Source organism: Melospiza georgiana, chromosome 4, assembly GCF_028018845.1.
Source record: "Melospiza georgiana isolate bMelGeo1 chromosome 4, bMelGeo1.pri, whole genome shotgun sequence".
NCBI classification, from domain to species: domain Eukaryota; kingdom Metazoa; phylum Chordata; class Aves; order Passeriformes; family Passerellidae; genus Melospiza; species Melospiza georgiana.
This window is the reverse complement of record NC_080433.1, coordinates 1,462,603-1,487,138: the sequence shown is the minus strand read 5'-3', so window position 1 is coordinate 1,487,138 and position 24,536 is coordinate 1,462,603. Positions and strand designations below refer to the sequence as shown.

At 48.5% G+C, this 24,536-nt stretch overlaps 2 protein-coding genes across 5 annotated transcripts in view; one reads left to right on the top strand and one right to left on the bottom strand.

The window, feature by feature from the left end:
* Nucleotides 1-744: 744 nt before the first annotated feature.
* ANKRD16 (ankyrin repeat domain 16) lies at nt 745-18,392 on the bottom strand. Of its 4 annotated transcripts, XM_058023657.1 has the most exons (9): nt 18,350-18,392; nt 15,918-16,259; nt 14,621-14,841; nt 10,704-10,746; nt 9,795-9,903; nt 8,667-8,828; nt 5,015-5,093; nt 2,636-2,824; nt 1,121-1,208 (listed from the first exon to the last, which is right to left on the bottom strand). In XM_058023657.1, exons 2-9 carry the CDS (start codon nt 16,247-16,249, stop codon nt 1,201-1,203), a joined length of 1,143 nt encoding a protein of 380 aa, XP_057879640.1. In that variant the 5' UTR covers nt 16,250-16,259; nt 18,350-18,392; the 3' UTR covers nt 1,121-1,200. The 4 variants fall into 4 exon arrangements, with proteins under 4 accessions (XP_057879639.1, XP_057879640.1, XP_057879641.1 ...); XM_058023656.1 differs by lacking the exon at nt 10,704-10,746 and having other exon boundaries at nt 745-1,208; XM_058023658.1 differs by lacking the exon at nt 8,667-8,828.
* A 1,011-nt stretch (nt 18,393-19,403) lies between these two features.
* Nucleotides 19,404-24,536, top strand: part of FBH1 (F-box DNA helicase 1) — a 39,244-nt gene continuing 34,111 nt past the window's right edge. The window contains exons 1-2 of the mRNA XM_058023628.1: nt 19,404-19,686; nt 22,439-22,605. Of these exons, the coding sequence (XP_057879611.1) occupies nt 22,440-22,605 (166 nt within the window). The 5' untranslated portion in view covers nt 19,404-19,686; nt 22,439. The remainder of the gene's footprint in view (nt 19,687-22,438; nt 22,606-24,536) is intronic.

Below are 24,536 nucleotides of genomic sequence, written 5' to 3'. Positions count from 1 at the left end.
TTAGGGGGGTTTAATGGACCCCCCCAATCCCTCCACATCTGATGCTTTTCCACCCGGCCCCATGGACCACTTTTAATTAGCAATGTGCCAACTATCCCAACAAAAACCCCTAATTAGGCTGCATTCCTACATCCCAATTGTTTGGGAATAAAAAAACAGGAAGGAAAAGTTTTTGGAAAAACCAGAATTCCCTGGGGGAATTTTGCAGGTATAAAGCTGAACCCACATTCCTTTTCCAACCCCCAAAATAATGCACGTTCCCCTTGGTGTTTTGAGGTGTTCCCATGTTTTTTAAGGAATTTCCCCTTTGTGTTTCCATGGATATCTGGGAACATTCCCACTGGTTTTTCTCATCAGCAATTCTGGGAGGACACAAATATTCCTTGGCTTATTAAAATGATAAATAAAAAGCTGGAATGAAGCAGCTCCTTGCATTTCCTGCTGTAGGGAGGCCAGAGCTGGATTTATGGATTTAAGGATCCATGGATCCTTAAATTTTAAATTTTATCCTTTAATTTTTTTTTTATTCCTTTTGGAGGAATAAAATAATTTCCTCACCCATCCAGAGGCTGCTCCAGGGAGAGCAAGGTGGGAATTTCCCACTCAAACCCAGCCATGGTTCATGGTGCATGCCTTACCTCACTCCCTTCTTGATTTTTAATATTTGCCATCCCCAAAAAATCAGAATTCCATCAGTTTTTAACTCTTGGCATCACAAACAGACAAGGACACATCGGTTTTGGATGGAATTTATAATTGCAGCTGCACAAACCCAACAGCTGCAGCTGCTCTTACCTTGCTGGGAATCCCAGGAGCAGATTGTTGGGATTTAAAGTTCATCAGTGCTGGGCATTGCCAGCATTCCAGTCTGGGATAAAACCCCTCCTTATTTTAGTCTGATCCAGAGATCCCTGGTGTCCTCACAGGGCTGAGGTCCCACCACAGATTCCTGCAGGTTTTGGGATCAGCTTGGGCTACAAAGAGGATTCAAAAGGTGGAAGCAGCTCCAAGAGTCTCTGTGCTACCCAAAGAGGTCACATAAAAGTTAAATTGCAAATTAAAACAGTTTAAGGGATTTGTGGAGAGCAGGTAAATCCATGATCCAGGTGGATTTTCTCCATGGGGATGTTCAGGGTGTGGAAATTCCCATGAAAAGCCACGAGGATCCCTGGAAGTGGCACTTCCCTGGATGGTTCTGTTTCAGGGAGCTGCACAGGAAGAGGTGAAAGAAGAAAATAAATTTATAACCATGGATCAGAACAGGAATGTGATAATTTGGGTGGGAAGGGACCTTAAAGATCATCTCATTCCACTCTCCCAGGTTGCTCCAGCCTGGCCTTGGACACTTCCAGGGATGGAGCAACCACAATTTTTTGGGAAACCTGTGCCAGGCCCTCCCCACCCTCCCAGGGAAGAGCCCAGACCATCACCTCCATTATCTTTAGAGATAATGCTATTTAAAACATTTCTCCTAAATCTACTCCCAAATGCCAAGCTTGGCTGCTCTGCTCAAATTTGGGTAAAAATCCTGACTTTATGGGGGGTTCTTTATTTGGGGACAGACCTAAATTTGGGGGGATCCTCAGTTTTGGGGGGCTCCTTAGCCTGGGGGGTTCCTTTATTTAGGGTTTTCATCACTTTGGAGGAGTTTTCAGTCTGGGTGAGAATCCTCCATTTGGGGGGTCCTCAATTTGGGAGAGGTTTCCTCAATTTAGGGGTTTTTCCTCAGTTTAGGGGTTTTTCCTCAATTTAGGGGAGGATCCTCTATTTGGGAGGTTTCTTAATTTTTAGTGTTCTCTCATTAGTGGGAGATACAATTGAAGGGGATTCTGTTCATGGGGGCAAGTCCCCTATTTGGGGGATCCTTAATTTAAAGAGACTCCTGACTTTGAGGATCAATATGGGGATTTTATTCAGCTGTTTCCCTAAATCTGGCAAGGGATTGTAGGGGGATAGAACATAAGAAAATAAAGATGGTGTAGAAAGTAATCTTACCCCTGAGGAGCTGCAGCTGGGCCAGTTATCAAAGATTAGGAACAGGCCACAGCTGTGACCAAGGACAAGAGTGCTATAAAAGAGTGGGGTGGTGTTGAGAAGGAAATTTGAGTCATTTGGCTGCTTTGTGAAGGAGAAAGTGTCAGTGCTCTGAGGAGCTACCCATGAGAAACACCAAGAAGGAGTGGATCTCACCCCTCAAGTGCTGCAGCTGGGCCAGTTATCAAAGGTTAGGAACAGGCCACAGCTATGACCAAGGACAAGAGTGCTGTAAAAGAGTGGGGTGGTGTTGAGAGGGGAATTTGAGTCATTTGGCCGCTTTGTGAAGGAGAAAGTGTCAGTGCTCTGAGGAGTTGCCCATGAGAAACACCAAGAAGGAGTGGATCTCACCCCTCAAGTGCTGCAGCTGGGCCAGTTATCAAAGGTTAGGAACAGGCCACAGCTGTGTCCAATGAGGATGAGGGCTATAAAAGAGTGGGTTAGCTGGGTGAGGAGAAAGCTGGTGTTTGTTGGGTGCCTTGTGAAGGACAAAGAGTCAGTGCTGCGAGGAGATGCCCACGAGAAACACCAAGAAGGCGTGACACCTTTGTGACAGGAGATAACAGCATGGAACCCCTGTGATAAGGAATGACCACTGTACCGTGTGGAAAAGGAGCAGGTTCCTCCTCCTCAGGTGCTGCCTGGTGTCCCCTGAAGAGCTGGATGACATCAGGGCTCCTGGCCAGCTGCTGGGCCAGCGTTCCCGAGGCATCAGGAGCGTCCCGGAGCCCGGCCCGCAGCAGGACGGCCACGGCCCCCGCGCGCTGCCCGGCGCTGGCCGCGTGCAGGGCTGGGGACACAGCAGCACTCTGTCACCTCCCGGGCCTGCCCCACCCTGCTCTGCAGGAAAATGCAGCCCCAGGGGGAAAAATGGGGTTCGGCACTGTGGGGTTATGGAGGGGTTTGGGGTTGGGACAGAATCGCAGGATTGAGTTTGGGGTTAATGAGTCTCATCTTAAAGATCATCCAGTTCCACCTGGATGGTTTTGGGGTTGGGATGGAATCACAGGATTGAGTTTGGGATCATCTACTTCCACCTGGATGGCTTTGGGGTTGGGATGGAATCACAGGATTGAGTTTGGGATCATCCAGTTCCACCTGGATGGTTTTGGGGTTGGGATGGAATCACAGGATTGAGTTTGGGATCATCCAGTTAAAGATCATCCAGTTCCACCTGGATGGTTCTGGGTTGGGACAGAATTGCAGGATTAAGTTTGGGATTATTGAGTCTGATTTTAAAGATCATCCAGTTCCACCTGGATGGTTTTGGGGTTGGGATGGAATCACAGGATTGAGTTTGGGATCATCCAGTTCCACCTGGATGGTTTTGGGGTTGGGATGGAATCACAGGATTACATTTGGGATCATCCAATTAAAGATCATCCAGTTCCAGCTGGATGGTTTTGGGTTGGGATAGAATTGCAGGATTAAGTTTGGGATTATTGAGTCTGATTTTAAAGATCATCCAGTTCCACATGGATGGTTTTGGGGTTGGGATACAATCACAGGATTAAGTTTGGGATCATCCAATTAAAGATCGTCCAGTTCCATCTGGATGGTTTTTGGGGTTGGGATGAAATTGCAGGATTAAATTTGGGGTTATTGAGTTTTATCTTAAAGATCATCCAGTTCCTCCTGGATGGTTTTGGGGTTGGGATGGAATCACAGGATTAAGTTTGGGATCATCCAATTAAAGATCATCCAGTTCCACCTGGATGGTTTTTGGGGTTGGGATGGAATTGCAGGATTAAATTTGGGGTAATTGAGCTTTATCTTAAAGATATCCAGTTCCACATGGATGGTTTTGGGGTTGGGATGGAATCGCAGGATTGAGTTTGGGATTATCCAGGTAAAGATCATCAGTTCCACCTGGATGGTTTTGGGTTGCGATGGAATCACAGGATTGACTTTGGGATCATCCAGTCCCACCTGGATGGTTTTGGGTTGTGATAGAATCACAGGATTGAGTTTGGGATCATCCAGTCCCACCTGGATGGTTTCTGGGTTGGGATAGAATAGCAGGATTAAGTTTGGGATCATCCAGCTCCACCCTCCTGCCATGGCAGGGACACCTCCCACCATCCCAGGCTGCTCCAGCCTGGCCTTGGCCATTGCAGGGATCAGGGGCAGCCCCAGCTGCTCTGGCAGTGCCAGCCCAGCCCCTGCCCACCCTCACTGTTAAAAATCCTCCTTCCCTGTGATCCAAAGGAGGCATCCTGATCCCTCTGGGTAATCCTGATGTGGATGAGAAGCTTCCCAAGGACGCAGTGACCCAAACCCAGCCAAGGAGGAGCCACAGGAAAAAACATGCCAGGGTTGGATGGGCTCAGCAGAGCTCGGATTTAGTCACTGAGGGGGCAGAGGGAGAGATGGCACTGCTGAAACATGGCTTTAACCAAACCCAGGGCTGGGGAATGTGACAATCTGGGCAATGGCTGAACCACGTTTATCTTTTTTTTTTTTTTTTAATTTGAATTTTTAATTTCTTTTTTTGGGAGATGCTGATGCAAGAGCTGCCTGAGCCTCTCCCGCCGGGAATGCCGACTCTCCGGCATCGCTATAGCAACTCCATTTCCGTGCCAGCTCTCTGGTGTTATTTGCTCATCAGCCATTTCCAGGCTGTTTGCTGAGGAATTGAGGCTGAAGAGCTCAATCCCTGTGTTTGTCCATCCAACCTGCTTCCAACAGGATCATTCCAGCCAAATTTGATGGGGAAGAGGCAGCATCGGAGCTCCTCAGAAAAATAAGCAGGAATTTCCCAATTTACGTCTCTGTTCTTCCCCCAGTGGAAAAGCCCCAGCAGAAATTCCAGGAAATTGAAAGCCAGGGAATGCAAAATGCCCAAAAACCCCTGGGATGATGCCTCACACTGCCCCCAGGGCAAATGTACCCATGAGTTTGGCATCTCCCTGCCTGCTGTGGTTGGGATGTGCTTGTGGAAGCTCACATAAAGCTGGGAAAAGCAGCTTGGAATTCTCACCAGAACGGCCCTTCCCATCCTTGGCGTGGAGATCAGCGCCCAGGGACAGCAGGGTCTGGATGGTGTGGCCATGTCCTTCCTGCAGAACGAGGAGTTTGGGATCAGCTCCGGGCTTGGATCCATCCCCAACCTGGGACTGCACAGATCTGCCCTGGCCTGGTCATGTCTGGGGGCACCAGGAGCTCCAGAGGATCTGGGAGCAGGTGGGAATCAGGCTCAGCTCCTTCAGATCAGATCCACGGGGCAGGAGTGGTTATCCCATGGGACTCATGGGAATTATTATCCCATGGGAATTGGCCAGAAAGGTGCCACCAGGCAGCTTCCTAAAATCCCAGCATGGTTTGGGTTGGAAAAAATCCCTACAGATCATCAAATTCCAATGGGCAGGGACACTGTCCCTATCCCAGGCTGCTCCAGCCTGGCCTTGGGCATTGCAGGGATCAGGGGCAGCCCCAGCTGCTCTGGCAATGCCAGCCCAGGCAGGAATTCCCAGTTCCCAAGATGCCACCCATGGCTGCCCTCTGGCAGTGGGAGCCATTCCCTGTGTCCATCCCTTATCCCAGGTCTCTCTCCTGAGCCCCTTTAGGTCCTGGCAGAGGCTCTGAGGTCTCTCCAACGTTGAGTTTCAAATCCCTCCATTCCCAGGGGATCTGGAGTTGATGTTCCCAAGGTTATTCCAGCTCCAGGAGCAGAACCTGTTGCTGACCTGGGCTGTAGCTCATCTGCCTCCCTCAGGCACTGGCATTTCCCAAAGGATCCCTGCAGGATTTGGGATCCCCTGGGAAAAGACCCAGCCCCAATCCACTGTTCCTCCCTCCCTCCTTCCTCTGCCAGGAGCCAATTTCAAATTCCACAGGGAAAAACCCAGCACAGCCCCCCCCCTCCTTCCACCCTGCACAGGCTTTTCCAGAAATAAATCCCTTTTCCCTAAATAACACGCCTGATTTTGGAATTACATCCTCAGTGCCATGAATTAGTCTTTGTCCTGCAGCCTGGGAATGGAAAGCTCTCATTTTTATCCCCCCTCTCCCCTCTCTTTTTTCCCTATTCCCACAGGATTCCACAGCATCTTCCCTGATCCCAAGGCTCCCATTTCCCTGCAAACCCAATTCCATGGCAGAGACACCGAGCCTGGAACTGCTGCAGCTGCCACAGCCCTGGCAGCAAATTGAATTTAAAAAATAATTTGATTTTCATGTGTTTATAAATGCAAAAGAATAAGAAAAGAGGGAGATAAAAACACAACCCACCAGGCAAACGAGTGATGCTGTAAATACAAAGTGACACCAAGGCTGGGGAGGGAAGGGAGAGAATCCCATCCAGTCATTCCCAAATCCCAGGAGCTGGGATTTCCTCCAAGGCACATTGTATTCCCCCCAGAGCCCTGCTGTTCAACGTACCCTTGGCAACCACAAGGGCTTTGAACGTGGCTGCTGGGAGCAGGAGGCCAGGAAAATGGGAGAAAGGGCTCCTTTGTGCCAGCCTGGATGGTGCCAGCATTCCCAGGGAGTGGCACGGATGGGTTTGTAGGGGCAGGGCACTGGCATGAGGTTCAATTCCCACTACAAACCAAAATCCTGGGTTCAACATCCCTGGGTCTGAGCAGGGACATTCCTGTGCTGCCAGGTGGATCCTGGTCAGCAGGGAAGTTTTGGGATCTGCTCTGCATTCCCAGGGAGTATCACAGATGTTTTTATAGGATCAGGGCACTGGGATGAGGTTTAATTCCCACTACAAACCAAAATCCTGGGTTTAACATCCCTGGGTCTGAGCAGGGACATTCCTGTGCTGCCAGCTGGATCCCAGGATGAATCCTGGTCAGCAGGGAAGTTTTGGGATCTGCTCTGCATTCCCAGGGAATGCTGCAGGACCCACAGCTCTGCTCCCCACATGGGCTGGGAGCAGGAGAAAGCTCCAGTGGTTCTGGAATTCAAAACAACTCTGGTGTGAAGGACACTGATAAAATTCTGGGAGCTCCCCCCACCTTCCCAGCTCTCCTTTCCCACTTTTGGACATCTCCTGTCCCTCCTCTGCAGGCAGATGGACACAAAGATGGAATTCCTGGGGTGGGAAGGACCCCAGAGCCCCTCCAGTGCCACCCCAGGCATGGCAGGGACACCTCCCACCATCCCAGGCTGCTCCAGCCCCAGTGCCCAACCTTGGCCATTGCAGGGATCAGGGGCAGCCCCAGCTGCTCTGGGAATCCCTTCCCAAAATCCCACCCCAGGCTCCCTCTCCAGGGAATTCCCTCCATTCCCAGCTCTCCCAGCCTGCCATTGGATCCATCCCCACCCCGACTCCTCTCTAGGAAGGGATTTTGGGGTCTGGGGGCTTCACTGGCAATCTCAGCACTCCAGGAAGGGTCTCCCTTCCCTTCTCCATCCCCAACTTCCATAAAAATCCCTGGGGATGGATTCTGAGTGTCCCAAATCCCAGAATGGTTTGGGTGGGAAGGGCCCTTCAAGCCCATCCCATTCCAATGCCACCATCCCAGGCTGCTCCAGCCTGGCCTTGGGCACTGCAGGGATCAGGGGCAGCCCCAGCTGCTCTGGCAATGCCAGCCCAGGCAGGAATTCCTCATTGCCAAGATGCCACCCATGGCTGCCCTCTGGCAGTGGGAGCCATTCCCTGGGTGCTGTCCCTGCAGGCCTTGTCCCCAGTCCCTCTGCAGCTCTGCTGGAGCCCCTGCGGGCCCTGCAATGTGCTGGGAGCTCTCCCTGGAGCCTTCCCTGCTCCAGGGAACATTCCCAGCTCCCCCAGCCTGCCTCCAGAGCACAGGACCTCCAGCCCAGCTCCATGGATTCCTCTGGACTCTCCTCTGCAGCTCCAGGTCCCCCTGCTGTGTCCCCAGGGCTGGGATCTGGTGGGATCTCGCCAGAGCAGAGAAGGAGAATCCCACCCTCACCCTGCTGCCCACGTTTCTTCTGATGCCCAGAAAACAGGGAATGGGACTGGCCAGGAATGGGACAGGGAATGGGACTGGCCAGGAATGGGACAGGGAATGGGACAGGCCAGGAATGGGACAGGGAATGGGACAGGTCAGGAATGGGACAGGGAATGGGACAGGGAATGGGACTGGCCAGGAATGGGACAATGGGACAGGTCAGGAATGGGACAGGGAATGGGACAGGGAATGGGACTGGCCAGGAATGGGACAAGGAATGGGACAGGTCAGGAATGGGACAGGTCAGGAATGGGACAGGGAATGGGACTGGTCAGGAATGGGACAGGTCAGGAATGGGACAGGGAATGGGACTGGTTAGGAATGGGACAGGGAATGGGACAGGGAATGGGACTGGCCAGGAATGGGACAAGGAATGGGACTGGTCAGGAATGGGACAGGGAATGGGACAGGGAATGGGACTGGTTAGGAATGGGACAGGGAATGGGACTGGCCAGGAATGGGACAGGGAATAGGAATGGGACAGGGAATAGGAATGGGACAGGGAATGGGACAGGGAATAGGAATGGGACAGGGAATTGGACAGGGAATGGGAGTGCTCAGGAGCAGAGGGACAGTGGCACAGGATGAGCCAGGAAGGCAATTCCCCCATGGTGGCCAACAGCTGATCCAGCTGGTTCAGTGCCTGGTTCAGTGCCTGGCCCAGGCTGCCCAAGGGCACTGGCAGCAGGGACAGACCTTGGGACAGACCTTGGCTGCGTAGTGGAGGGCTGGCAGCTGCAGGGACGTCGCTGTCCCGTTGACATCCAGGCCCAGCTCGGCCACCAGGAAGTGGATGGAGCCATCCTGGGCTGTGACAGCTGCCCTGTGCAGGGCCTGAGCTCCCAGGGCATCCCCAGCTGTGGGACAGGCCTGCAGGGAGGGAACAGCACGGAAATCACACAGACTGCACTCGTCCCAAGTGAGATCTGCACCCTCTGGAACCTCCACCAGGTTTCCCACCTCTCCCACCCTCAGTGCTTGAAATGTGGGGTTAAAGCCACAGCAAACTTCCCAGTCCATAAAACAGCATTTGCTTTTCCTTAGGAAATCCAGGATCTGACCAACACCTCTGGGAGAATCAGCCATGAGGGGGCCCCAACCAGCTGGGATCATCCAGCAATCAATCAATCAGTCAATAATCAATAAGTGATTGATTGCAGTGGTCTGGTTCCTGCTGTGCACAGCTGGCTCTAATGGCATTCCCTGGAGGAAATCAGGGATTTTTGGGAGCCAGCACAGGAGCAGGAGCTGCCAGCAGAGAGGGAGGGCAGGGAGGATCTCTGGGTAACTCATGGATGGACAATTCTACATTATCTACAACCACTGGAGCCTCCATACCAAGCCTGGCATTCCAAGAGCTGCTTTTGGCTGTGCCACAGCTGCCCCTGGAGTGCTGGGAATGTCCTGTCCCCTCCTGCCACTGCCTGGTGTCACCATCCCACTGCACCAGCTCTGGGGACACGTTTACACCAAAGCTGGGGCTGCCCCTGGGTCCCTGGCAGTGTCCAAGGCTGGGTTGAAGCCACCTTGGATAATGGAAGGTGTCCCTGCCTGTGGTAGGGGTGGAATGAGATGAATTTTAAAGCTTTTAAAACTTGTTTAAAGTTCTTCCAATCCAAACCATTCCACAATTCCTGCCCCAGGAGATGATTCCTGACAGCCTCACTCAGCCAAATCCTTCCCATCTCCAGGGGGATTTGCCTTTTTACACAATTTCTCTCTTTAAAAGTTGGAAATTTGCCTCCTTGTGCTCCAGTCATGATGAATACGTGGCTCACCTGCCCTGGCAGCCCTGCTGAGCTCCTGCAGGAGGCACTGAGGGATTCTGGCACCCACCTGGTGTCTCTGCAGGAGCAGCCGGGCGATGCCAACGTGCCCGTTCTGGAGAGCATCCATGAAGGGAGTGACCCCACAGCTGTCCCTGCTGTCACCTCTGTACTGGCACCTGCAAGGGACAGGAGAGAAAACCAGCCCACAGCTGTGGGCAGCTCCAAAACCCTCATGGAAGGAGACTCCCAGCAGCTGGGATTGAAAATGGAATGTATAAAGCTCATCCACAGACCATGGATAAACCTGTCCTGGTGTTTTAGGGTCTGGGGAATGATTTGTGGGTTTTTTTGGGAACAGAGATGTGGTTCAGCTCTTTGGGGCTCTACAGATCTTTTATGATTCCCTTTTTCCTGGCCAGAGGGTTTCCATGAGGGCACTGGAAGCAGGGAATAAGCAGCTCCTCATGGAATGATGTACAAAATACAATCTCATTCAGGCTGAACTGCAGTGAAATGAGAGAAAACTGAATCAAAGATCACAGAGCTGTTTATGCTGAGCCAAGCATGGACAGGCTGGGATGAGCTGTGATTCCCAGGGAAAGCTGCTCCAGCTCTGGGGAGGGAGAACAGAGAAAGGGAACAGAGCTGCTTTAAAGCCACTTCCCAGCAATTCCCCAGGAAAACAAGGATAAGCCCAGCCTAGAGAAGCTGCTCTGGCTGTTGTCACACCGGGAATGAATCAGCAGGGAAAACAAAGCCAGGGCTGAGTTACATAACTGGGATTTGTGTCACAAGCAAGAGGGAGCCCATGCCCAGGGAATCCTTGTCCCTTTCCCAGCTGGGAAAAACCTGGAGCAGGAGGAGCCAGCCTCGGGATGGAGAGCAGGGCAGCTGGAGCAGCACAAGCATCCTTTGTGTGCACATCCTGGCAGGGAATGGCAGCTGGGGCAGGAAAAGCTGGGAGGAGCCTGCTTACCGTTCCAGGAGCAGCTCCACGACCTGGGAACAGCCGTGCATTGCTGGGAAAAGATGGGAAAAAAATCAGGGAAAACATGGATTGGTTGTGGGTCTGTGGCATTGTGTTCCTACAGCGAGGCATGCTCGGGTTGCTGATCCTTTTGGGATGCTGAAGGGGCTCCAAGGGGCTTCATTCTCATCAGGTTTTTTGTGGATTAAAGAAAAAAGGTTTCCCTTCCTCTGATGCCATTGGGGATGTGAGGTAAAGCAGGAAATGGGGATGGAATGGGCAATGCCTGGCTCCATCTGCCACAGAATGCAGCTGGAACAAAGAGGGTTTCTCCCCGTTATTTGTTCATTCCTGACTGGGATCTGGGAGAAGCAAAAGGAACACAGAGCTGGGGAAATGCTGGATAACACTCCCAGCCCTCCTCAGCCACTCCCACCTCATCATCCTCACCCATCTCAGAGGGAAAACAACAACAGAGGGGGAGGATTTGAACCCGAGGCACTGAAATATTCCAGTTTTTGATTTTTTTAAACATTTCACTTCACACAGCTTTGACCCAGCTGCTTTTTTTTTTTTTTTTTTTTTTTTTTTCCCTCTGCAGGTCATTTTGCAAAACAAATGGAACACATTCAAGAGAAAAATAATATCAGACCAAAGCTGGAGCTGCTCCATCAGCTGATGGGAAAAGGGCTCCTGGGAAATGTGTGCTTTCAGCTGGAATCCCACTGAGGGATTCCCAGGTTTTGGCTCTCTGCTCCTGCTCCCTGCCTGTTCTTCACCCAAGCTGATGGAAAATCCAAGTCATGGGAAGAAAAATCCCTCACAATTCCACCTTTTATCAGGAGCAGAGGCTCAGGACAGCTGGGATCCTCTGCTGCATTCCACATCCTCTAATTACCTCCTCCCAGCTTTCTTCCCTCGGGATACAAGAAGCAACAAAGCTGAAGGAATCAACCCTTATTCATATAAAAAATAATTGCAGGAGGGAGAAAATGACCCTTCAGGAAGGCAGCTGGCCTGGTCACGGGTTAATGTGCTCAAAGGCACACCCCTGGGATGGAAATCCATGGAAACCCCTGGAACAGGCACTTGGTCCTGACATGACTCCCCCCAGCAGCTCCAACACCATCCCTTATCCCTGCTCCTGCCTTGGGAACTGGGAATATCCCATGGGATGAGTGAGGAGATACCAGGGAGCAGCAGTTTGGGATCAAATTGCACTGGGGGCACCGAGGGGTTAAATGCTAATTCCCTAATTCCATAATTCCAGCCCTTCCCCATTCCCAGTCACTCCCACTCCAGCTGCTGCCCCAGGGCCTGGCTGGATCAGGAAATTCCAGAAATCCACCCAAACTGTGGAGTGGTGCCTTTGCCACAGAAAACACAGGTGGAGACACCTCTAGGAAGCAGAATCCAGGTGCTGGATCCCAGCTGTACTCCCATATCCCAAAGCAGGGAAATTACTTTGACTCAAGGTCAGAATTCCCCCCTTCCCACAGGATAACCCCAAATCCCAGAGCTCCCCCTGCTCCTGACCCTGTCCCAGATCCCAACCCAACATCTCCTGCAGGGAGAGGAGCTGCCAGCCCCATGGAAACAACCCCCAGAACTGGGCAGGGATGGGAGAACATGAAAAAATCGGGATCAGCCACTTCAGGCAAGCTGCAGTGATCCCAGCACCAACCCACTCCCTGGTTTTTGCATTCCCAGGTCAAGCACAAGGACCCAGTGGTGCCCAGGGGCTGGAATTGTCACTGCTGATGAGCCAGGAGTGGCAGAGCAAGGGCTGCAAAAGGCACAGCAGTGACAGCACAGCAGGGGCTCCTCCCAGCACCTCGGGATTTTCCAGGGAGTCAATCCCAATTAAATCCTTTGGGAAAGGGGTTTGGGCAGGCAGGGCTCATCTCTGCTGCTGAGACCTGGAATACACAGCCTGATTCCCACCCTGGATGTGGTCTGAGCCCTCCTGTGCTTCCCAATAATCCTGGGGATGCCTGGCATTCCTAAACCTGCCCATTCCCTTTAAATATCCCTTAACATCAAGGAAAAGGGAATTGTGGACATGGTGGGCTCCAACAACAGCTCCTGAGCATTCCCAGCAGGGATTGTCCCTCTCCTCCACAGAAAGGACCCCTGGAATTCTCACCATGGCATGAGGGCAAGGAGACTCGAAAATTTGGAGTTTATGACTGGAATCATGGAGTCATTTGGGTTGGGAAAGTGCTTGAGCCCAACCATTCCCAGCACTGCCCCATGTCCCCAGGTGCCACCTCCACATGGATTTTAAATCCTTCCAGGGATGGGGACTCCACCCTTGCCCTGAGCAGCTCATCCCAATGCTTACAAATTCTTACAACTCCTTTCCAGGAAGGAATTTTCCCCAATATCCCACCTGAACTTCCCCAGGCCCAGCTTGAGGCTGTGCTAAGGAAATCCATCCCCAGGCAGATCCCAGAAAGTTCCTCCCAGCAGCTCTGCTGCTTTCAGGAATTGCAAATGCCAGGATGTGCTTGGAGCTGGGGAGCTTCTCTCACCAGGGAGGAAAATCACATCCCTGTTCCAAGGGAGCTCGGATCCATCTGTGCCAGGGAGAGATGGACTCGATCCAAGGACCCCAAGAATTCCAGAGGCCCATTTGTGCGTTTCCTGAGGGAAAAATTCCCATTTTTCTGGAAGTAGACACCAGTTTCTGCTTCTCCTGAGGGAAAACCTCATTCCTGCTTATATCAACCCTGCAGACAAACCAGGATATCCCCCAAAATCCCAACTTTTTGGCCTCTTTCCCCTCAGGCCTGGCTCCATGACAGAGTGGGAGAGGGCATGGTGACTCCTTAGGCTGGTCCAGGAGGGAAACCTGGATGTGCTGTGGGATTCATGGATTTCCTGAGGGAAACATTCCCATTTTTCTGGAAATAGGCATCAGCCTCTCCTTCTCCTGAGGGGAAAACCCCATTCCTGCCTATCCCAAACCCCAAATCAATCATAGTATCCTGATTTTTTGGCCCCTTTTCCCTCAGGCCCAGCTCCATGACAGAGCAAGAGAGGCAGTGGCAGCTCCTGAGGCTGGTTCAGGAGGGAAACCTGGATGTGCTGCAGGATTTCTTGAGGGAAAAATTCCCATTTTTCTGGCTGTAGGTTTCTGCTTCTCCTGAGGGGACACCTCATCCCTGCTTATCCCAACCCCTAAACCAACCAGGATATCCCACAAAATCCCAATTTTTTTGCCTCTTTCCCCTCAGGCCTGGCTCCATGGTAGAGCAGGAGAGGCAGTGGCAGCTCCTGAGGCTGGTTCAGGAGGGAAACCTGGATGTGCTGTGGGATTTGTGGATTTCCTGAGGGAAAAGCTCCCATTTTTGCTGGAAGTAGACACCAGACTCTGCTTCTCCTGAGGGGAAACCCAAGTATTCATGGATTTCCTGAGGGAAAATTTCCCATTTTTCTGCAAGCAGACATCAGCCTCTCCTTCTCCTGAGGGAAAACCTCATCCCTGCTTATCCGAACCCCCCAAACCAACCAGCATATCCCCCAAAATCCTGATTTTTTTTTTGCCTCTTTCCCCTCAGGCCTGGCTCCATGATGGAGCAGAAGAGGCCATGGCAGCTCCTGAGGCTGGTCCAGGAGGGAAACCTGGATGTGCTGCAGGATTTTCTGAGAGAAAAATTCCCATTTTTCTGGAAGCAGACATCGGCCTCTCCTTCTCCTGAGGGAAAATCTCATTCTTGCTTACCTCAACCCCCAAACCAACCAGGATATCCCCCAAAATCCTGATATTTTTGCCTCTTTTCCCTCAAGCCCGGCTCCATGGCAGAGCAGGAGAAGCCATGGCAGCTCCTGAGGCTGGTCCAGGAGGGAAACCTGGCTCCCCCACAGGATGGGCCAAGGCTGGATGAGATTCCAGAGGCTTCCCTGATCCACCCCTGGTGTACCTGCTGTGTGCAGAGGCGTTCTCCCCGTGGTGCTCTCGGTGTCCCAGCAGCTTGGGGACACATCCAGGAGGTAGTGGAGCACCTCGGGGTGCCCTTCCCTGCTGGCAATGTGGAAGCAGTTCCAGCCATCCTTGTTCCTCAACAACGGGTTGGCTCCGTGCTCCACCAGGGTTTTGATCACTTCCAAGTTTTGCCTGGTGCAAGCCATCATCAGGGGAGTCCTGGAAGAAGATCCAGGGAAATAAAATAACCTGGCACAGCAAATCTCATTCAGGTGCTTTGCCTGAGGATCCAGGAGGTTTTACAGCACTGTTGTTCCAGGCTGGGAATATTCCAGCACCTTTTCCATGCAGTCCCTCAGAGTTTTCTGTGTTTTTAAGGCAAATGAGACTTTTCCCAAAGGTTTGGGTATGCCTTAGGAAGCACAGAGCTCCCTGCTTTTATCCATGGGTGGAAGAGCACAGCCACACAAATCCAGGCTCGTGGAATCTTGGCCTCAGCTCCAGGCTGGCACAGCCTCAGTTCCCAGCTCTGGAATGCTGCCTGTGGACTTGTGGCAGTTCAGCTGCAAAGGACCCTCCCAGGCTTTCATCTGGGAGCAGGGGAGAATCCCTGTTTTATTTTTCCATCCCTACAGGAAGAGTGGAGCGGTAATTTACAGCTTTTGGGAGAAACAGGGAGAAAGTAGGGATAGGGCTGGAATTTCTCCCAAAAATCCAACTGGATCCACAGTGTGGGCAGCAGGGGAAGGGAATTCTGCCCTCTCTGCTCCACTCAGGTGATCCCACACGGAGTCCAGCTCTGGGATACCAATAAAAGGACCTGGAGCTGCGGGAGCAAATCCAGAGGAATCCATGGAGCTGTTCCAGGGCTGGAGCCAGGCTGGGAGAGCTGGGAATGTTCCCCTGGAGCAGGGAAGGCTCCAGGGAGAGCTCCCAGCACATTGCAGGGCCTGCAGGGGCTCCAGCAGAGCTGCAGAGGGACTGGGGACAAGGCCTGCAGGGACAGCACCCAGGGAATGGCTCCCACTGCCAGAGGGCAGCCATGGATGGCATCTTGGCAATGAGGAATTCCTGCCTGGGCTGGCATTGCCAGAGCAGCTGGGGCTGCCCCTGATCCCTGCAGTGCCCAAGGCCAGGCTGGACACTGGGGCTGGAGCAGCCTGGGATAAGGGAAGGTGTCCCAGATGTCCCAGGATGATCCTTAAGCTCCTTCCCACCCATTACACAATCCCAAACACCACCTCCAGCAGCCACATTCCCACCCTCCCCACCCGATCCCAAATCCCAGCACCTACCAGTCAGCCTTTTTCAAGCAGTCCACGCTGGCCCCTCTCTCCAGGAGGAAGGACACACATTCCAGGTGCCCCATGGACGCAGCCTCATGGAGGGGTCTCTTGTAGTCCCCATTGGCCACCTCCATGTCCATCCCAACCTCCTGGACCAGGAATTCCAGCACATCCCGGTGTCCCAAACGAGCTGCGTGGTGCAGCAGGGAATCTCCCAAACGTCCCCAGCGCCAGCTGCGAGCCTCTGGAACCTCATCCAGCCTCAGCTCATCCCGCAGGAGAGCCAGGTTTCCCTCCTGGACCAGCCTCAGGAGCCGCCGCAGCCTCTCCTGCTCCACCATGGAGCCGAGCCTGAGGGGAAAGAGGTAAAAAATCAGGATTTTGGGGGTATCCTGGTTGGTTTTGGGGGGTTTTGATAAGGAAGATTGAGGTTTTCCCTCAGGAGAAACAGAGTCTGGTGTCTACTTCCAGAAAAACGGGAGCTTCTCCCTCAGGAAATCCACAAATCCCCCAGCATATCCAGGTTTCCCTCCTGGACCAGCCTCAGAAGCCACCGCAGCCTCTCCTGCTCCACCATGGAGCTGAGCCTGTGGGGAAAGGGTCCAAAGAATTGGGATTTTGGGGAATATTGTGGTTGGTCTGCAGGGCTGGGATAAGGAGGAATGAGGTTTTCCCTCATGAGAAGCAAGGCCTGGTGCCTTCTTCCAGAAAAATGGGAGCTTCTCCCTCAGGAAATCCACAAATCCCACAGCACATCCAGGTTTCCCTCCTGCACCAGCCCCAGGAGCTGCCACTGCCTCTCTTGCTCTGCAATGGAGCCGGGCCTGAGGGGAAAGAGGTAAAAAATCAGAATTTTGGGGGTATCCTGGTTGGTTTGGGGGGGTTTGATAAGGAAGATTGAGGTTTTCCCTCAGGAGAAGCAGAAACCTGTGTCTACTGCCAGAAAAACATGAATTTTTCCCTCAGGAAATCCACAAATCCCACAGCACATCCAGGTTTCCCTCCTGAACCAGCCTCAGGAGCTGCCACTGCCTCTCTTGCTCTGCAATGGAGCCGGGCCTGAGGGGAAAGAGGTAAAAAATCAGGATTTGAGGGAATATTGTGGTTGGTTTGGAGTGTTGGGATAAGTAGGAATGACGTTTTCCCTCAGGAGAAGCAGAGCCTGGTGTCTGCTTCTAGAAAAACGGGAAATTTTCCCTCAGGAAATCCATGAAGTGGCCTCTCCCTCAGGATAAGCAGCAATTTCCTTCTCGCTCAGAATAATGAAAAAGTTTCATTCTCCCTCAGGGTAATTGAAAATTGCCCTTTAGAAAACCAGGACCTGGCCTGTCCTTCAGGAGAAGCAGGAATTTTCCTCTCCCTCTGAAATTCAGGAAGCAGTCACCCCTCAGTAAAAGCAAAAATTCCATTATTTTTCCTTGGGAAAATCAGGATCTGGTCTCTCCCTCCAGAAAATAGGATTTTCTTTTCCTAAAGAAATCCAGGATCTGACGTTTCCCTTAGGAAAAACAGAAATTCCCTTCTCCCTCGGGAAAACCAAAGTTTCTTTTTCCATTGGGATGCCCAGGAACCTCTGGAAAAGCAGAAATTCATTTTCTCTCTGGAAAATCAGAAATCAGCCTTTTCCTCAAGAAAATAGGAAAACCACATCTTCTTTAGGCAAAAAGAAATTCCTTTTTTTCCTTAGGGAAAACAGAAACCAAAATTCCCTTAGGAAATCTTGAAATTCCCTTTTTCTTCAGGGAAAAATGGGCAATTTCTTTTTACTTAGGAAAACCAGGACCCCACCTCTTCCTCCAGAAAACCCGAAATTCCCTCTTCCTTTAGGAAAACCAGGAACTTCCTTTTTCTTTGGGAAAACAAAGAATTAGCCACTCCATTACGAAAAACAGAATTTTGCTTTTTCATATGGAAAACCAGGAATGGGTTTCTCCCTCAGGAAAACCAGGATTTTCCATTTTCCCTAAGAAAAATTAGAAACCAGCCTCTCCCCCTGGTAACACAGAAATTCCCATTCCCTCTGGGAAAACTCCAAAATTCCTGTCCCTCTTAGGAAAGCCAGAAACCCGCTGGAAATACATAAATTTTCTTTTTCACTCAGGAAAATGTGAAATTCCCCTTTCCCTTTAGAAAACAAATAATTTCCTTTTTCCTGCGGATAGTCAGACACCAACCCCTCCTCCAGGAAAAGCAGCAATTCCCTTTTCCCTCCCAAACGAACAGGAATTTCTGTTTTTCCTGAGAAAAAAAAAAAAAAAAAACAACAAAAATTCATTTTTTCCTCAGGAAAAAACAACATAAATTCTTTTTTTCTTTAGGAAACCCAAAAGTTCCCGTTCCCTTCGGGGCTCCCGCAGTCCGGGATCCCCCCCTCATTCCCTCCCCAGCTCATCCCAGGCCGCGCAATTCCCGCGGGAAAATTCCCGGTTTTTCCAACCCACCCGCGCGCCGCGGAGCGCCCGTGACGTCACGCGCGGAGATACTGACGTCACCGCAAGGGGAGAGGTAAATAAACCCCGCCCGACCCGGAAGTGCTGCGCCATTGGACAGTGCTGTGCGCTGATCTGGCTGCTGATTGGGCAGTGGGGAGGGGGCGGGGCCGGTGGAGAGCGCGAGGCCGCGAGCGGGTGAGGAGGGCGCGACCATTTCGGGGCAACGTGGGGGGGACGGGGAGGGGGTTTCCTTGGTAATGGTGTTTTTTTGGGAATGCGGAGCCCTTGGGAATGAGGGAATGCTTGGAACTGAGGGATTGGCACTGAGGGGACCCTTGGCAAAGGCGGGGGATTGGTATTCAAAGGGCTTTTGGCGCTGCAGGGGATCTTGGGAATGGAGGCTCTCTTGGCGTTGGGGGCACCGTTGGAAATGGGGGAATCCTTGGAATTGAGGGGTTTGGGAAGAGGGCACCCTTGGAAATGAAGGGAGATTTGGGATTGAAGGGGGTTTGGGCACTGCGGGGGAGCTGGGACATTGAGGGGTCCTGGGGAATGGGGGTCCTTCGGCGTGAGGGGCCCTTGGGAATGGGGGAATCCTTGGGATTGAGGGATTGGGAATGAGGAGTAACGGGATGAGGGAGTGAACAGGGGTCTCTTGGCTGAGAAGGGGTTAAAAAGGATTTCCTTAGGAATGAGAGAATCTTTGGAATTGGGGGATTGGCTCTGAGGGTACCCTTGGCATTGAGGGTGCCTTGGGAATGGGGAAATCCTTGGGATTGAGGGATTGGAAATGAGGAGTAACAGGATGAGGGAGTGGACAGGGGGGCTCTTGGCTGAGAAGGGGTTAAAAGGAAATTTCTTGGGAATGAGGGAATCCTTGGAATTCAGGGATTGGCAGTGAGGGCACCCTTGGCATTGAGGGGGGCCTTGGGAATGGAGGTGTCCTTGGGATTTGAGGGGACCCTTAGAAAAAGGGGAATCATTGGGATTGAGGGATTGGGAATGAGGGGTAACAGGATGGGGGAGTGAACAGGGAATCTTTTGCCTGAGAAGGGGTTAAAAGGGAATTCCTTGGAATTGGGGCGTTGGCACTGAGGGGTTTTTGGGAATGGGGGGTTGGAAATGAGGGCACCCTCTGGACGAGGTCGGTGCATCCATTTGGGAAAGGATTTGGAAAGGACGTTCTGGAGGGAAAACAGGGAGCAGCTCCAACTTCATCCCAAATGTTTCTCATCCCTTGGGAGCTTCCCCCTCCATCCTCTGATCCTTTGGCTTCCCAGCTGGAATGTGGTGCCCTGGCTGACGCTGGAAGCCACACGGGAAATTGGGAAAAAATAGGAATGCAGGTGAAGCCTGAGAAATTCCATTTTTAAGTAGAATCCTGGGATGATTTCGGTTGGAAAAGATGACCCAAATCCAGCCCCAGATTCCCTCAGCACATTCCTAAAAGCCATAAAAGTGCCTGGAATTGGGTTTTTCCCTTTTATTTCCCATATTTTGAGGCAATGGGGACGTTGGGAACCAGGCTCCCCTAAGAGCTGAGTGGTTTTAGCTCTGCTGAGCTGAGAAGGAGGGAGCAGCACATCCATAAAATCATTCCATTGGAAAAAACCCTGAAATTATCCCAAATTATCAGCCAGGCTGATCCTTGGATCCTGCCCTAAGAGGAAAATGGGGCTTTTTTGGGGCTGCTGCTCTTAAAAGAGAAATAAATAAATTAAAGGAAGCAAAAGTGAAACTGCAGATGCTGGCAGGAGGGAGCTCATCCTGTGACAGGCTTTGGCTTCTTTTGTGGAAAAAAAATTGAATTTTGTGGGGGTTTTTTGGTGGCCAGAAGAGAGGAGTTTGTGCCTGTTCCAAGTAAGGTTTGGTTATTTTATGGGAATAATTCCCAGGAGGATTTTTTTAAACTGCAAAAGGGTTAATAGTTTAATAAGGGATAAAAGAATCCCATGAAAAAAGAGTTTTCTTAACCAATTTCCTCCTTGGGAAAATGAGTTTGTCCTTTAATTTAATTTTTAATTTTTTATTTTAATTTTTATTATTTTATTTTGGTTTTCTAATTTTGGTTTATTTTATTTAATCTCTTCTTCTATATATATCTAGTGCAAATTGCCAAAAGCACACCATTAGTTTAAAATAATTTTCTTCTATATTTTTATTACATTGGTTAAATGCATATTTATGAGGATTATATATTTCAATATATTATATATAATATGCATATTTTATATATAATATATATAATATTTCAGTATTATATATATTTCAATATTTTTGTTAGTTTATGTGTTATGAGAATACTTTTTCTTGATTTTGACCTTTGACTTGTCTGCATGTTATTTTGTTTTATGTATTTTATTTTTTCTTGAGATTCTATTTTGTTGTTTTGACATTTCTTGATAACTGGAGAATTAGTAGGGAACATTTTTCTGGGTGTCTTGGTTCTTGTTATTGAAATATTATCATTTAGATAAGATGCTCCACAAATACACTGAATTAACATTGTTATTTTATGCCATTATCTGAGTTAGTTATGTAAATAAAAGTATTCAGCATAATTAATTTCAATAAAATTTTAATTTTAATTACATTTAACTACATAGTTTCTATTCTAATATTATGAGAAAACCTAAGCATATATTTCTTTTATTACTATTTGTGCAAGCTAAATGGTGTATATAAAAGCTGACAGATTATATTATATCTAAAAAGTAGTTAAAAGGGATTATAAATTGTATTATATTAAAACTGTTATGATTAACAATAACTTGTAAAGCCAATGCATAAATATGAAAGACAATTAATATATTATAATGTTACTAGATTATGTTATATATTATATAATTTATTATATTTATATTTATATTTATTTATATTAATTATTACTTTGATTAATTATATTTATTGTATAATATATATTATATGTTGTACAAGTAATATTATATTATTATGATGATATAAATATATTACAGAATTTATAAATCCTACAATATTCATATTATATTATTAATATATTCCATTGATATATAGATAATATGGTTCCATTAATATATTGATAATATTGTATCACATATTATAATATAATGGGTAATATACTATAATGTATTATAATATAATAATATAAATAACCCTATCATACTAATATAAATAATATAATTATAATATAAGACAATAATATTTATTATAAATAATGTAATATTTTATATTATAATATGATTATATGTTTATATATAATATATTATATGATACTAATATAGTAATATTATAATTATAATATTATAATAAGTATAGAGTAATTCTACCTACAGCTACAATATTATAATGATTATAGAATAATTTTATTTGTACTATAATATAATATATTAACTATATTGTCATTTATAACATTGTATTATATTATATTATGTTATATTGCATTACCTTACATTATATTATATTATATTATATTATATTATATTATATTATATTATATTATATTATATTATATTATATTATATATATTATATTATATTATATTATATTATATTATATTATATTATATTATATTATATTATATTATACTATATCATATCATATCATATTATATTATATCATATTATATCATATTATATTATATCATATCATATTATATTATATTATATCATATTATATCATATTATATTATATCATATTATATTATATCATATTATATTATGTTACGTTATATTATGCTATATTATGCTATATATACTATATATACTATATTATGCTATATTATACTATATTATACTATATTATATTATGCTATATCATATCATATCTTATTATATTATATCTTATTATATCTTATTATATTGCATCACATCTAATGATATCATATGTAATTATGAAATTGTAGCTATATTGTCATTTATAAAAACGGGCAGCCACAGCTTCTCTGGGAACTCCTGGCTGGGATGGCATTCCTAACTAAACATACCCCAACCAAATCATCCCCTAAATATCCACACGAAACCATCACTCCACTATAACTCGCTGAAACCCTGCGGCCTCTCAGGATTCCGGAGGAGAAAATCAAATTTTGTTTTTTCCCTTTGTTTTCCCTCCTGTCCCCAGGATGCGGCGCCGCGGGCGGCGGCAGCTCACAGCCCCCGAGTGCGCGGCCCTGGCCCGGAGCCCCGAGGGCTCAGCCCCGCTCAGGCACCCCCTGAGCCTGCCCCGAGGAGGAGGAGGGGGAAACCGCGGCCTTCATCCCATCCACGGCACACGGAGACATCCCAGAGGTACTGCTGGGACAGCTGGGAATGTTCCCTGGAGCAGGGAGGGACCCAGGGAGAGCTGGGAATGTTCCCCTGGAGCAGGGAAGGCTCCAGGGAGAGCTGGGAATGTTCCCCTGGAGCAGGGAAGGCTCCAGGGAGAGCTCCCAGCACATTGCAGGGCCTGCAGGGGCTCCAGCAGAGCTGCAGAGGGACTGGGGACAAGGCCTGCAGGGACAGCACCCAGGGAATGGCTCCCACTGCCAGAGGGCAGCCATGGGTGGCATCTTGGCAATGAGGAATTCCTGCCTGGGCTGGCATTGCCAGAGCAGCTGGGGCTGCCCCTGATCCCTGCAGTGCCCAAGGCCAGGCTGGAGCAGCCTGGGATGGTGGCATTGGAATGGGATGGGCTTGAAGGGCCCTTCCCACCCAAACCATTCTGGGATTTGGGACACTCAGAATCCATCCCCAGGGATTTTTATGGAAGTTGGGGATGGAGAAGGGAAGGGAGACCCTTCCTGGAGTGCTGAGATTGCCAGTGAAGCCCCCAGACCCCAAAATCCCTTCCTAGAGAGGAGTCGGGGTGGGGATGGATCCAATGGCAGGCTGGGAGAGCTGGGAATGGAGGGAATTCCCTGGAGAGGGAGCCTGGGGTGGGATTTTGGGAAGGGATTCCCAGAGCAGCTGGGGCTGCCCCTGATCCCTGCAATGGCCAAGGTTGGGCACTGGGGCTGGAGCAGCCTGGGACAGGGGGAGGTGTCCCTGCCATGGATGGGGTGGCACTGGAGGGGCTCTGGGGTCCCTTCCCACCCAAACCATTCCAGGATTCCATTGAAAAGAGTTTCCTTGACCCATTTCCTCTCTGTGAGATTTTGTGATTTTATTCACTTTATTTTTAAAAAGTATAATTATTTTATTTAATTTTTCATTTTATTTGTTGCATTTAATTTTGCTTTTTAAAATTCTATATGATTTTTATTTTATTTCTTATTTCATGTTGGTTTATATATTTGTTATTTTCATTTTATTTCTTTTCATTTAATTTTCTATTTTCTTTTTTATTCTTTTGTTTACATTTAATTTCATTTTATTGCCCAAATCCTGCTGCCTCCACACCTGTGGCTGAGCGGAAACCCCAGCAAACCCACCCTGAATTCCTGGGAGATTTGGGATTCCGACCCATTTTCCTGAGAATTCTCTCTGTACCTGGCTCCCTTCCCACTGAACATTCCCTGCCCAGCCTGAATGCCACCAAAACCCCAAATTCTTCCTCATTCCCTGATTTCCATGATTTTGTTAGCGTTCAAAAACACATAATCACAGGGATTATATGCAGTGCTTTTTATTAAGAGCTCTGGGAATTGGGGTATATTCAACCCAAATCTGACTCCGACCACACATCCCAAATGATCATGCTTTATACTCTATAGTTACATAACTTTCATGTTAATTATTAAACTTATATTGCTCTATTGTATACATAAATTTAGCCCCTCTCTGAATTTCCAACATAGCTTCTCACTATTCTTCTTATGGTTATATAATAATTACATTTAATTACTAAACAATCGTCACATCTAACAATTATATAATTTATCACACTGCTTACGCAGGTGCAGTTGGTCTGGGAAAGCACAAAGCCTCACATTTTTAGATTCCATCTTTAACTTTTTCCAGGGTTCCACTATCATGAGGACACCTGCTCCAGGGGACAATTCAGCAGGAATTTCCTCATGGAAGTTATCTGCTCCAGGACAATTCAGGAGGAATTTCCTCATGGAGTGTTAGCGTTCAAAAACACATAATGACAGGGATTATATGTAGTGCTTTTTATTAAGAGCTCTGGGAATCGGGGTATATTCAACCCAAATCTGACCCCGACCATACATCCCAAATGATCATGCTTTATACTCTATAGTTACATAACTTTCATGTTAATTATTAAACTTATATTGTTC